The sequence below is a fragment of the Schistocerca serialis genome, chromosome 5 (genome assembly GCF_023864345.2).
Source record: "Schistocerca serialis cubense isolate TAMUIC-IGC-003099 chromosome 5, iqSchSeri2.2, whole genome shotgun sequence".
NCBI lineage: Eukaryota > Metazoa > Arthropoda > Insecta > Orthoptera > Acrididae > Schistocerca > Schistocerca serialis.
In genome coordinates, this window is record NC_064642.1 from 107,509,335 (window position 1) to 107,523,852 (window position 14,518).

Below are 14,518 nucleotides of genomic sequence, written 5' to 3' on the forward strand. Positions count from 1 at the left end.
TTCACACGCTAGAGGTGTGGGCCAGAAGTTGCAGAAAGTGTTGGGGAGTGAGTACCGGGTCACCAGAATCGTGAAGCCTAGTGCAGGGTTGGCTCAGGTGACTGAAAGCATAGGGGAGTTATGTAAGAATTTTACGAAAGGGGATCAGGTAGTGACTAATGTGCATTTCGTGCAACTGTTTCAGCGTCGTGATCGGCCTCATCTCAATGCGGCAATTAGGCAGGTTAACATGGGGCTGGTCAAGGCACGGAGTTTGAGGGCATGGGCCACATTGCAGTGTTGTCAGTTGAGTCTATCAGTAGATCGGGTTTTACTGGGCATGGACTGTACCTCGATAGGTATGGGAAGGGGAGGCTGGCGAAGCTTATAGGTGACAGTGTAGAGGGTGGTAGTGGGATCACTCACGGAAAAATTCCTGTAGTAGTTAGTGTAGAGCTGCATCATTTTTAGACTGAAGTCAGCTGATAGGTATATCTGCTTAAGGAAGCCCCTCTGACTAAGGAATCATCTTTAGAGGCCGTCATGTCTCCAAGTAGTGAAGGAATTAGTATATTTCATCAAAACGTAAGAGGTATTAAAGTTGGTGAACTGCTTATAGATGTTGACTCTGAAATTATTGGTATATTGGAGCACCCCTTAAGTAATTTGGCAATTCAGTGGCTTCCTTTACCAGAATAAAGATTAGCTGGCTGTTTTCCAAGTTGTTCCTTGAGGAGTAGGGGAGTGGCCATGTACGTATAAAACAGTATTCCATTTGAGTGCATGGACGTATCATGGCACTGCAATGAACAGATATTTGAATGTTGTGCAAGGACAGTAGAATTTAGTGAAACTAAACTTCTAATTGTTGTTGTTTGTAGGTTTCCTAACTCTGACGTCAGAGAATTTCTGCTCAAGCTGGAGAGGGTTCATGATTCACTTTAAAGGAAGTACCAGGAATTAGTTATACGTCGTGACTTCAATATTAATTTTGTGTATGATTGTGAAAGACAAAGGATGCTGGTAAATCTCCTAATTCATATGGTCTGATGCTGACTGTGTCTCTTCTAACTAGGTTGCAGGGTAGCAGTAACACAGTCACAGATAATATTTTATTCATTCTTCATTACTAGATGGGCATAATATTAATAAAAGGGTGAATTGCCTTTCATACCAAGATGCACAAATTTTAACACTAAAAGGCATTTGTACTCCTACAAATGTTACATACAATTACAAACTATGCAGTAAAGCTATTCCAACGGCAACAGAGTTTTTTTTTAAACTTCGTCAAGGAACAAGAGTGGCAGGATCTTTATAACGCCAGTAAACGTAAATGACAAATGTAATGCTTTCCTTAACACATTTCTCGTGCTCTTTGCGAGTTGTTTGCGTTAGAACGTTCTGAACGGGGTACTAGCAGTGAAAGGGAGCCTTGGAGGCTGACTAGTGGGATAAGGATATCAAGTAGAACATTGCGAAAATTATATCAGAATGTTAGAAGTAGTGACAATCAAGCTACAAAGCCCATTACAAACAGTACAGTAAGGTGCTTAAAACTGTTATTAGGACAAAGAGTATGTGGTACGCAAATAAAATAGCTAATTGACAGGATAAAATTAAAATCATATGGTCAGTTGTGAAGGAAGTGTCTGGTCAGCAGCTCAAGGTCGACGATATAAAGTCAGTCCTTAGAAAAAATATTTCTGTTACTTATAAATCAGATGTATGTATTGTATTTAACAATCATTTTCTGAACATTGCTGGTGAATTAAACAAAAATTTAATTTCTGCGGGGAATCATATAACTGTCTTGGCAAATGCCATTCCCAGATTGATGTCTGAAATACTCCTCTATGATACAGACAAGGGGGAGATTGAGTCAGTCATTAAATCAATGACGACTACGGACTCTCTTGGATATAATGGAGGGCCTAGCAGAATATTAAAGTACTGTGCTACACATTTTAACCCTGTACTTAGCAATATTGTAATTTTACCTTTAGGAATTGTCAGTTACCTGAACGATTTAAGTACGCACCAGTAAAGCTGCTTTATAAAAAGGGAGAAAGAAATAATGTAGACTATTTGAGATCCATTTCTATGCCATTAGTGATTGCTAAAGTTACTAAAGTTATTGAATAGGCTGTGTATGTAATAATAATTGATCATTTTATATCATATAATTGGCTGTCAAATGTACAGTTCGGCTTTAGAAGTCGTTTAACAACTGAGAATGGTATATTCTCTTTACTCTGTGAGGTACTGGATGGCTTAAAGAAAACGTTTCAAACGTTACGTATATTGTTTGAGATAATTTGATTGGGTTGATTGATCACAAAACATTGCTCGAGAAGTTGGACCATTATGGATTACGGGGAGTAGTTTACAATTGGTTCACCTCTTACTTTAGCAGCAGGCAGCAAAAGTGTTGAGAATGACTATGATTGGCTGTGATGTGTTGTCTGAGGGGGGGGGGGGGGTATGGTCAAACTGGGGGGGAGGGTGGCCCTGGGATCAGTGTTCGGGCCACTCCTGTTCCTTATTTATATAAATAATATGCCCTCTAGTATTACGAGTAACTCTAAAATATTTCTGTTTGGTGATGACACCAGCTTGGTAGTAAAGGAGGCTGTGTCCAACATAGGCTCAGTTTCAAATAGTGCAGTTCATAACATAAGTTCATGGCTCGTAGAAAATAAAATAAGGCTAAATTACAGTAAGACTCAGTTTTTACAGTTTCTAACACACAATTAAAAAAAACCGACGTTTCAATTTCACAGAATGGGCATATGATTAGTGAAACCGAAGGGTTCATATTTCTAGGTGTTCAGACTGATAGTAAACTGTCGTTGAAAGCTCACGTTCAGGGTGTTGTTCAGACTTAATGCTGACCTTTTACTGTTCGAACGGTACCAGAAGTAAGTGACCGTTCGACACGGAAATTAGTCTAGTTTGCTTATTTTAATTCGCTTATGTCGTATGGTATTATATTTAGGGGTAACTCTTCCCAGTCTAAAAAGATATTTTTGGCTCAGAAACGGGCGGATCGCGCAATAACGGGTGTAAGTTCACGGACGTCTTGTCGACCTCTGTTCAGTAGTCTGGGTGTTTTGACATTGACCTCTCAGGATACTGTATATATTTCTTTACTATCGTTTCTTGTTAAGAATATTAGCTTATTCCTAAGAATAAGCAGCTTTCACTCTGTGAATACTGGCAGAAGTCCAACCTGCATTTGGATCGGACTTACTTAAGTCTTGTGCAGAAAGGTGTGGAGTATACTGCTGCATCCATTTTCATAAGCTAGCACAAGAATTCAAAATTCTTAGCAGTAATCCACGTGCTTTCAAATCGAAACTGAAGAGTTTCATCATGGGACACTCCTTCTGTACTGTCGACGTGTTCCTTGAAAAGTTAAGCTGATCCTTACGTTGTATTGGTGATTACGTTTACTTAAACTTGGACATTTTTGGGTTCATAAACATTTTATTTTTACCTGTTATACTTTTATGTTGTAATTTTATGTGTTCACACACCTTGGAGATTTACTCCTCAATTTTATCCTACGGAACTTTACGTGTTTCTACTCTGTTTGGCATAATCTTGGAAAATATGTTATATGCAACTGCATGCAAAAAAAGTCTTTGTTATGTTAATATTAATTACTTTCTTATGGGAGTCCTTCTGTTTCCAGGTTTTCTCCGATATTAGCTTTTGCTTACTTTTTTATTTTCGGTACAGACTGGTGTAGATTCTTCTCCTCTAGGTTCATATTGATTTAATAACTTTTTCAGTTTCTTTCAGAGCTGCGGGTAAATCTTATAGATTTTCGTGAGCGTTTGAGTATTTCAGCTCATGTATTTGTTCTGGACATTTAAGAATACAGTCAAAATATTTTGCAAGTATTTCGAAATTTTCAGTGTTACGTACGCCATATCTGTGATCCTCGTCCCAAACTCCCTGTTCTTAGACTTACAGTTGAAGTGGATCCACCTGTTGTTGTTGTTGTTGTGGTCTTCAGTCCTGAGACTGGTTTGACGCAGCTCTCCATGCTACTGTATCCTATGCAAGCTTCTTCATATCCCAGTACCTACTGCAACCTACATCCTTCTAAATCTGCTTGGTGTATTCATCTCTTGGTCTCCCACTACGACTTTTACCCTCCACGCTGCCCTTCAATTCCAAATTGGTGATCCCTTGATGCCTCAGAACATGTCGTACCAATCGATCCCTTCTTCTAGTCAAGTTGTGCCACAAACTTCTCTTCTCCCCAATCCTATTCAACACCTCATTAGTTATGTGATCTACCCATCTAATCTTCAGCATTCTTCCGTAGCACCACATTTTGAAAGCTTTTATTTTCTTCTTGTCTAAACTATTTATCGTCCATGTTTCACTTCCATACATGGCTACACTCCATACAAATACTTTCAGAAACGACTTCCTGACACTTAAATCTATACTCGATGTTAACAAATTTCTCTTCTACAAAAACGGTTTCTGCCCATTGCCAGTCTACATTTTGTATCCTCTCTACTTGGACCATCATCAGTTATTTTGCTCCTCAAATAGCAAAACTCCTTTACTACTTTAAATGTCTTATTTCCTAATCTAATTCCCTCAGCATCACCCGATTTAATTCGACTACATTCCATTATCCTCGTTGATCTTTTGTTGATGTTCATCTTATACCCTCCTTTCAATACAGTGTCCTTTCCGTTCAACTGCTCTTCCAAGTCCTTTGCTGTCTCTGACAGAATTACAATTCTTTAAAACTCTCTTTCTCCTCTAATGATCTGTTGGAAAAGGGCCTGTGTAGAACATCGTCTAAAGACAACACTATCATACTAAACTTCTCGTATATTAGCTTGTTTTATCATCATTTAGCCCACAGCCTGTCGAATTAAATGGTGCACTCTTAACTAAAAAGAAAATTTTAATTTTACATATATAAACTGAACAGCGCCTCCCCCCCCCCCCCCCCTCCCACAGCCCACCCCCATGACAACAGTCGGGATGATTGACTGACCTGGCCTTGTAACACTAACCAAAATGGCCTTGCTGTGCCGGTACTGCGAACGGCTGAAAGCAAGGGGAAACTACAGCCGTAATTTTTCCCGAGGGCAAGCAGCCTTACTGTATGATTAAATGATGATGGTGTCCTCTTGGGTAAAATATTCCGGAGGGAAAATAGTTCCCCATTCGGATCTCCGGGCGGGGACTACTCAAGAGGACGTCGTTAGCAGGAGAAAGAAAACTGGCGTTCTACGGATCGGAGCGTGGAATGTCAGATCCCTTAATCGGGCAGGCAGGTTAGAAAATTTAAAAAGGGAAATGGATAGTTTAATGTTAGATATAGTGGGAATTAATGAAGTTTGGTGGCAGGAGGAACAAGACTTTCGGTCAGGTGAATACAGGGTTGTAAATACAAAAACAAACAGGGCTAATGCAGGAGTATGTTTAATAATGAATAAAAAAGTAGGAGTGCTGGTAAGCTACTACAAACAGCATAGTGAACACATAATTGTGACCAAGATAGGCACGCAGCCCACGCCTACTACAGTAGTACAAGTTTATATGCCAACTAGTTCTGCAGATGATGAAGAAATTGATGAAATGTATGATGAGATAAAAGAAATTATTCAGGTAGTGAAGGGAGACGAAATTTTAATAGTCATGGGTGACTGGAATTCGACAGTAGAAGAAGGAAGAGAAGGAAACGTAGTAGGTGAATATGGATTGGGGCTAAGAAATGAAAGAGGAAGCCGTCTGGTAGAATTTTGCACAGGGCATAACTTAATCATAGCTAACACTTGGTGCAAGAATCATGAAGGAAGGTTGTATACATGGAAGAACCCTGGAGATACTATAAGGTTTCAGATAGATTATATAATGGTAAGACAGAGATTTAGGAACCAGATGTTAAATTGTAAGACATTTCCAGGGGCAGATGTGGACTCTGACCACAATCTATTGGTTATGATCTGTAGATTAAAACTGAAGAAACTGCAAAAAGGTGGGAATTTAATGAGATGGGACCTGGATAAACTGAAAGTACCAGTGGTTGTACAGAGTTTCAGGGAGAGCATAAGGGAACAATTGACAGGAATGGGGGAAAGAAATACAGTAGAAGAAGAATGTGTAGCTTTGAGGAATGAAATAGTGAAGGCAGCAGAGGATCAAGTAGGTGAAAAGACGTGGGCTAGTAGAGACCCTTGAGTAACAGAAGAGATACTGAATTTAATTGACGAAAGGAGAAAATACAAAACTGCACAAAGCGAAGCAGGCAAAAAGGAATACAAACGTCTCAAAAATGAGATCGACAGGAAGTGCAACATGGCTAAGCAATGGTGGCTAGAGGACAATTGTAAGGATGTAGAGGCTTATCTGACGAGGTGTAAGATAGATACTGCCAACAGGAAAATTAAAGAGACCTTTGGAGAAAGGAGAACCACTTTCATGAATATCAAGAGCTCAGATGGAAACCCAGTTGTAAGCAAAGAAGGGAAAGCAGAAAGGAGGAAGGAGTATATAGAGGGTCGATACATGGGCGATGTTCTTGAGGACAATATTATGAAAATGAAGAGGAGGTAGATGAAGATGATATGGGAGATATGATACTGCGTGAAGAGTTTGGCAGAGCACTGAAAGGCCTAAGTTGAAACAAGGCCCTGGGAGTTGACAACTTTCCATTAGAACTACTGACAGTCTTGGGAGAGCCAGTCCTGATTAAACTCTAACATCTGGTGAGCAATACGTATGAGACAGGCGAAATTCCCTCAGACTTCAAGAAGAATATAATAATTCCAATCCCAAAGGAAGCAGGTGTTGACAGATGTGTAAATTACCGACCTACCAGTTTAATGAGTCACAGCTGAAAAATACTAACGCGAATTCTTTACAGACGAATGGAAAAACTGGTGGTAGCCGACCTCGGGGAAGATCAGTTTGGATTCCGTAGAAATGTTGGAACACGTGAGGCAGTACTGACTCTAAATGACTCTGAGCACTATGGGACTCAACTGCTGTGGTCATCAGTCCCCTAGAACTTAGAACTACTTAAACCTAACTAACCTAAGGACATCTTATACAACCATGCCCGAGGCAGGATTCGAACCTGCGACCGTAGCAACAGCGCGGCTCCGGACTGGAGCACCTAGAACCGCACGGCCACCGAGGCCGGCCCAGTACTGACTCTACGACTTATAAGAAATATTAAGGAAAAGAAAACCTACGTTTCTGAGATTTGTAGACTTAGGGAAAGCTTTTGACAATGTTGAGTGGAATACTCTCTTTCTAATTCTGAAGGTGGCAGGGGTAAAATACAGGGAGCGAAAGGCTATTTACAATTTGTACAGAAACCAGATGGCAGTTATAAGAGTCGAAGGATATGAAAGAGAAGCGCTGGTTGGGAAGGGCGTGAGACAGGGTTGTAGCCTCTCCCCGATGTTATTCAGTCTGTATATTGAGCAAGCAGTAAAGGAAACAAACGAAATGTTCGGAGTAGGTATTAAAATCCATGGAGAAGAAATAAAAACTTTGAGGTCGCCGATGACATTGTAATTCTGTCACAAACAGCAAAGGACTAGGGAGAGCAGTTGAACGGAATGGACAGTGTATTGAAAGGAGGGTATAAGATGAACATCAACAAAAGCAAAACGAGGATAATCGAATGTAGTCGAATTAAATCGGGTGATGCTGAGGGAATTGGATTAGGAAATGAGACATTTAAAGTAGTAAAGGAGTTTTGCTATTTGGGGAGCAAAATAACTGATGGTGGTCGAAGTTGAAAGGATAAAAATGTAAACTGGCAATGGCAAGGAAAGCGTTTCTGAAGAAGAGAAATTGTTAACATCGAGTATAGATTTAAGTGTCAGGAAGTCGTTTCTGAAAGTATTTGTATGGAGTGTGGCCATGAATGGAAGTGAAACATGGACGATAAATAGTTTAGACAAGAAGAGTATAGAAGCTCTCGAAATGTGGTGCAACAGAAGAATGCTGAAGATTAGATGGGTAGATCACGTAACTAATGAGGAGCCATTGAATGGAATTGGGGAGAAGAGGAGTTTGTGGCACAACTTGACCAGAAGAAGGGATCGGTTGGTAGGACATGTTCTGAGACATCAAGGGATCACCAATTTATTACTAGAGCTCAGCGTGGAGGGTAAAAATCGTAGTGGGAGATAAGAGATGAATAAACTAAGAAGATTCAGAAGGATGTAGGCTGCAGTAGGTACTGGGAGATGAAGAAGCTTGCACAGGATGGAGTAGCATGGAGAGCTGCATCAAACAAGTCTCAGGACTGAAGACCACAACAACAACAACAACAACAAACTGAACTGATTATATTTAACTCTATAAATAAAAGTTTAACACAGCAAGGCTTAAAAGATAAATGTGGAAGGAAAGTAGATAGCAGTAGGGATCGGACTTGAGTACATGCGTTACCAGACCGTGCACTATACCACTCAGGCACGGCGCCATTACAGCGACAGCTTCTCAAAACTTTCTTGTACTCTACCCCTCCACAATATACATCAGACAGTTTCAAAGAAAGTTATTTTTCTGGTGTACTGAGCTACACAGCAGTCAGAGGGCTAGAAGGGATGATAACACATCAGAGCATACCTACACTGAAACAGATAGCTGCGTCTCTTCTCCGAATTGAGCGTAGTATGGCTGACCGTCATTTCAGCAAAGGATACTGGTTTCTAAATGTAGTGGAGAGAGCGTTACAAAACATTTTTCTGATCTTCTTATTGGCATTTTAGCATGCGTTCGAAAACAAATGGCGTAGTTTTACTGCTATGTCCTGCTCATGTTAGAAGAAGACTGGCGTAATTGTAGTGCAATTTGAGGCTCGCAGAAATGGCTTACTTTTAATGCGATGGCTACTGTGTGGTGTAGTACATTAGTGCAAGATAAGCGGCCGCCACTGTGACAGACTAAATAATAGAGAAAAATCAATTTCCAACGCGCTGGTAATGAAGTCTGCCTCTGTGACAGAATCCATCTTGTGAGCTGTTTCTTGTAATTTTTCTTACATATTTATGCTAGTTTAAAACAAATATTTCTGCCCTGAGACATACCGTCACATAGAATAAACGATTCTGAAAGATAAGCAACCTGCGTTAAGTGCTGATAGGGAGAGTAAGTTCATGTAACTGTGCAAAAATAAGGGGGAAAATCTTTTAGCAGTAAGTATGCATTTAGTGTAGTGGTGAACTGTTCCCTTCACTGTTTCAAATCGTAACGAGTAGCGGGATGGATTCTCTTACGTCTAAAACTTGCTTTAATATCAACCTGAAAATCTTTACTATTTACCCAGGAATAATAAGTGCACGTAGTTCCTTTCCGCCGCCTAATGACCGCTGAGAAATTGCATCATCGTCGAACAAACTTTATGATGTAAAATTACTAATGATAGTTAAGTTCAAAGGGAATATGTTGTAATCTTTCGCTTCTGTACTAGTTTATATGTATAATATAATAGCGTTCACAGATTTAATTCAAAATTCTTGTGTTACATGCCAGGCTTTTGATTCAGGGAAACTCAACTGACAGACAGTATAATTCATTCTTCTAACTCGTTTGATGCGGCCAGCCACGAATTCCTCCGCTGTACCAAACTCTTCGTCTTGGAATAGCACTTGCAACATACTTTCTCAGTTATTTGAACCATTTCTAGATGTACTCCAGTCACTGTCTTCCCCAACATTTTTTACCCTCTACAGTTCCATCTAATACAACGAGAGTCATTCTATGAAGTCTTAACAGACGTCCTATCGTCCTGTCCCTTCTCCTTGTCAGTGTTTTCCATATGCTACCTTCCTCTCAGTATCTACGCAAAATCTTCTCATTCGTTACCCTATCAGTCCACCTGATTCCAACATTCGGATGTAGCGTCACATCTCAAATGTGTCGATTCTCTTCTGTTCGGGTTTTCCCTCCGTCCAGGTTTCGCTGCCATACAGTGCTGTTCTCCAAAAGTACCTTCTCAGAAGTTACTTCCTCAAATTAAGGCCTACCTTTGGTGTTACTTGACTTCTCATGGCCAGGAATGCCTTTCTTGTAGTTCCAGTCTGCTTTTGACATCCTTCATGCTCGGTCCGTTATTGGTTATTTTGCAGCTTGGATAGTAGAATTCCTTAACTTTATCTGCCTCGTGGCCATCAATCCTGATGTTAAACTTCTCGCTGTTTTCATTTCTGCTGCTCCTCATTACTTCCGTCCTTCTTCGATTTACTCTAAATCCACATTCTGAATTCATTAGACTGTTCCTTCCATTCAGAAGATCCTATAATTCTTTTTCGCTTTCACTGAGGATAGCAATGTTATAGGCGAATCTTATCGTTGATATCCTTTCACCTGGAATTTTAATTCTGCTCTTGAACCTTTCTCTATATTACTTCTTCGATTTATGGATTGAACAGTAAGGGTGAAAAATTATTCCCTTGTCTTACCGCCTTTTTAATCCGAGTACTTCGTTCTTTTTCTTACAATTTCATTATACCTTCTTGAATCTTGTACATGTTACATATTATCCATCTCTCCTTATAGCTTAACCGTATTTTCTTCAGGATTTCGAAAATCATGCAACGTATTACATTGTCGAACGCTTTTTCCAGGTCGACAGATCCTATGTACGTGTCTTCATTTCCTTTAGTCGTGTTTTCATTATCAACCAACGTCAGAACGTCCTCCCTGGTGCCTTTACCTTTCTTCAAGCCACAGTAATTGTCATCTAGTACACCCTCAATTTTCTTTTCCATTCTTCTGTATATTATTCTTTTAGGCAAAAATGGATGCACGAGCTGTTAAGCTGATTACGCAATAATTTCTACACTTGTTAGCTCTTGCAGTCTTCGGTATTGTATGGATGATATTTTTCCGAAAGACAGATGGTACGTCGCCAGGATCACACATTCTACACACCAATGTGAATACTCGTTTTGTTGCCACTTCGTCCAATGATTTTAGAAATTATGATGGAATGTTATGTATCCCTCCTGCTTTATTTGATCTTAGGTCTTCCAAAGCTTCTTTAAACTCTAATTCTGATACTAGACCCGCAACCACTTCTACATCGATACTTGTTTTTCGTCTATCACATCAGACAAATCTTCCACCTCGTAGAAGCCTTCAATGTACTCTTTCCATCTATCCCCTTTCTACTTTGTATTTAACAGTGGAATTCTCATTGCACTCTAAACGTTTCGTCTTGTTTCCCTGCATTTCCTACTTATTTTATGCCTCGGTGACTTGTATTTCAATGTTCAGAATTTCCCTGAAGAGTTTTGTACTTCCTTCTTTTCGCGATCAACTGAAGTATTTCATCTGCTACCCATGATTTCTTCACAGTGACCATCCTTGTACCTATGTTTTTCTTTGCAACTTGTGATTGTCCTCTTTTGGAATATCCGTTCCTCTACAAGAGAACTGCCGACTGAGCTATTCTCTATCGCAGTATCTTCAACGTCAGGTAGCTTCAATCGTCTCTCTTCATACCTTCGAACTTCCGTATCCCATTTCTTTGCGTACTGATTCTTCCTGACTAGTTTCTTCAACTTCAGTCTACTGTACGCCTTATATAATATCGTTCACCGATTTAAATGGAAACAGTACTTTGGATGTCATGTTGCATGCCCGGCTTGTGATTTAGGAAAAGTTGAAATAAGTTAATAAATGTCTATAGGCAAATGTCTATGGCAGAGAGTATAATGGAATTATGAATCAATTATATAATTCAGCTTTGGTGACTGTGGGCGCATACTGAAATTCACTGATTTTACGTATTCAGCTACTAATTTTTTTATTGATTTTCATTTTATTTTATTTGTTTACTTTTTTACACTAGTCTTCCGCTTCTGACTTGCTTGATGCTGTCCGCCACGAACTCCTATGTCACCCTCTTCATCTCAAAGTAGCACTTGCAACCTGCATCCTGAATTATTTGCTAGATGTATTCCAATCTCTGTCTTCCTCTATAGTTTTTCCCTCTAGAGCTCCCTCTAGTACCATGTAAGTCATTCCCTGAAGTCTTGACAGCTGCCATATCGTTCTGTTCCTTCTCCTTGTAAGTGTTTTCCGCGTATTCCTTTCATCTCATCTTCTGTGCAGAACCTCCTCATTCGTTACCTTATCAGTCTACCTGATTCTCAAAATTTGTCTGTAGCACCACATCTCAAATGCTTCGATTCTCTTCTGTTCTGGTTTTCCCATTCATGTTTCACTACCATACGTGTCCTACCATACTGTCCTTTAGTCTTGTCAGTATTGTGTTATACTTCTTTCCTCCCCGAATTCTGTGGGTATTTCACACAGTGTTGCGTGTCTGTTACCACTGACAATTCAACGCAAACGCCACTGCTCTCAAAGTCAATTCCGTCGGCCACTGCGTTGCCACTGGTGAGATATAATGCTACAAATGTGGTATTCTCACCCATTCTTGACACTGTAGATCTCGGAATACTGAAGTCCAAACTATTTCCGAAATGTAATGTCCCGTGCGTCTAGCTTCAATTACCATTCCAGGTTCCAAACTGTTAATTCATGTTGTGTGGCCTTAATCACATCGGAAATCTTTCCACACGAATCATCTGAGTACAAATGACAGCACCGCCAATACACTGCCGTTTTATACCATATATACGCGATACTACCACCATTTGTATACCGAATTTAACACAACCAAAATAGTCGTTCCTTTACAAGTTACTGTAAGGAACATCATTTGCTATTTCGTAAAGTATTTAAATACACCTTACACATTTCAGTCATTTGAATGGAGGTTATATGAGAGTCGCCAGTGTCGTTGTATGTTGGAATATGCAACAGCGTTAATGACGTATGGAGTTCTATAGTCGATTTTCTTGTGATTGAGAATCTTTGAGTCATTTATGAGACTACGTTTACTGCATTTTTTGCTTAACAAAGAAGAATGTAATTGTTAATATTAGAATAAGTTCATGAAGCCAGGACATCAGAATCTCATATCTCAGTGGAATAACAAAACTAGGAAGAAAATTTTATAAATTGTGGATTCTACGTTACGTGCCTGTTAAAGAGAAGCTGTTGTAGAAAACTCTGTTGTACCGTTGTGAATATTTCCACAACGTAGAAATTAGGGAATTAACTCAAATATTAGGGCAGGACTATGGCTTGAAATTTACACGGATTATGCATCAACAACGACAATGATAGAAGAAATCGTTAGACCAATTACCGGCGAAAATTATCAGAGGAGACGAAACGCAGGATTCTAACTGGAACCAGTGTGCGGCAATGTATTACTTACGATATAGCCCTAATCCTGTGCACCAGCGTATTGCTAATAAGCAAGAGTCCCGTCGGTTGATGTCGAGTAAGGACTCCATACACGTCTAATGTTGCAAAACATTATGCACTCCATGTAGCCACAGCTGTTGAAACACATCTTCTTAAATAAAGAACCGCAACAGCTCTTTAACCCTAGAACGCTTAAGGGGGGAAAATGTCACGTTTTTACCTAACCATCATAAATTTTGCTATACCGTATTTTATTCAATGGAAATCACAACTCATAGTTTATGCACTAGTTAATTCCAGTTATAATGTCTCCAGTTATACATCACATAGAAAATACACTAAAAAATACCAGACTGAGAGGAATTGCGAATTGTGGTTATCTAAAAATAAAAATTTTACGAGGGGTTAGTAATATAGGGTTAATGATCCTTTGTTGAAACGATCAGTTTCGCAGACCATATCTGCATCCTTTGATACACATCTGAGTACAAAAATTTGGGAAAATAAACTAATCAACATTGTCTGTATCCCAAGTTAAGAAAAAGGAATTAGTAAGTAAAACTCACAACAATTCATACACTCACAAGGTACACTCACAACAATTCATATAAAATCCAGACCATGATTGAAAGGACCACCCAACATTCTCAGTGAAATGAAAACAAAACATCGAAGGAACGATAGTCAGGAAATAAACTCGGAGGAACGATGGAGTCGACTACCACAACTGCTAAAGATCCTACAGTAAAAAACGCCCAGAAAACTGATAGGGTCTAAAATTCAAAGTTTCAAAATGTGGAATTAAACTGAAGGTAATTAATAAAACCGAATATAATTAGATAATCTCACCGTTTGAAGAGCAGCATATCATGGAATAGATACACGTGTCAGTTGCGTGTGGTGGTACGTAGACAGAAAACTAAACCAGACCCAAACCACGGTAAAGAAGGGAACCTAAAATAAAACGTTCCAATATAGACATGTTTGGGGGAAAAATTGGTATAGAAGGACCAACTAATTAAAATACGCTGGAAAATGGATGATTTTGAGGGACTTACTAGAAGGTGAAGCTCAGTAGTCAGTTATCCAAAAGAAACATTGGAAAGAGCTGGCGAAACACTGGGCACGTGAGAGGATGGAACCAACAGGAAATACGAGCACACAAACTAGGTATTAAGCGATACCACTCGAGAGTAACAGAAACAATGAATGCTACAAATCAACGGGACGGAGAAAGTAAGGTGGCTGC

General features: G+C 39.6%; 1 protein-coding gene across 1 annotated transcript in view; it reads left to right on the forward strand.

Annotated features, from left to right (window-relative positions):
• The window catches only part of LOC126481773 (hemicentin-2-like), a 705,691-nt gene that overhangs the window by 617,865 nt on the left and 73,308 nt on the right, over positions 1–14,518 (forward strand). The window contains exon 9 of the mRNA XM_050105728.1: positions 1,307–1,324. Within this exon, the coding sequence (XP_049961685.1) occupies positions 1,307–1,324 (18 nt within the window). The remainder of the gene's footprint in view (positions 1–1,306; positions 1,325–14,518) is intronic.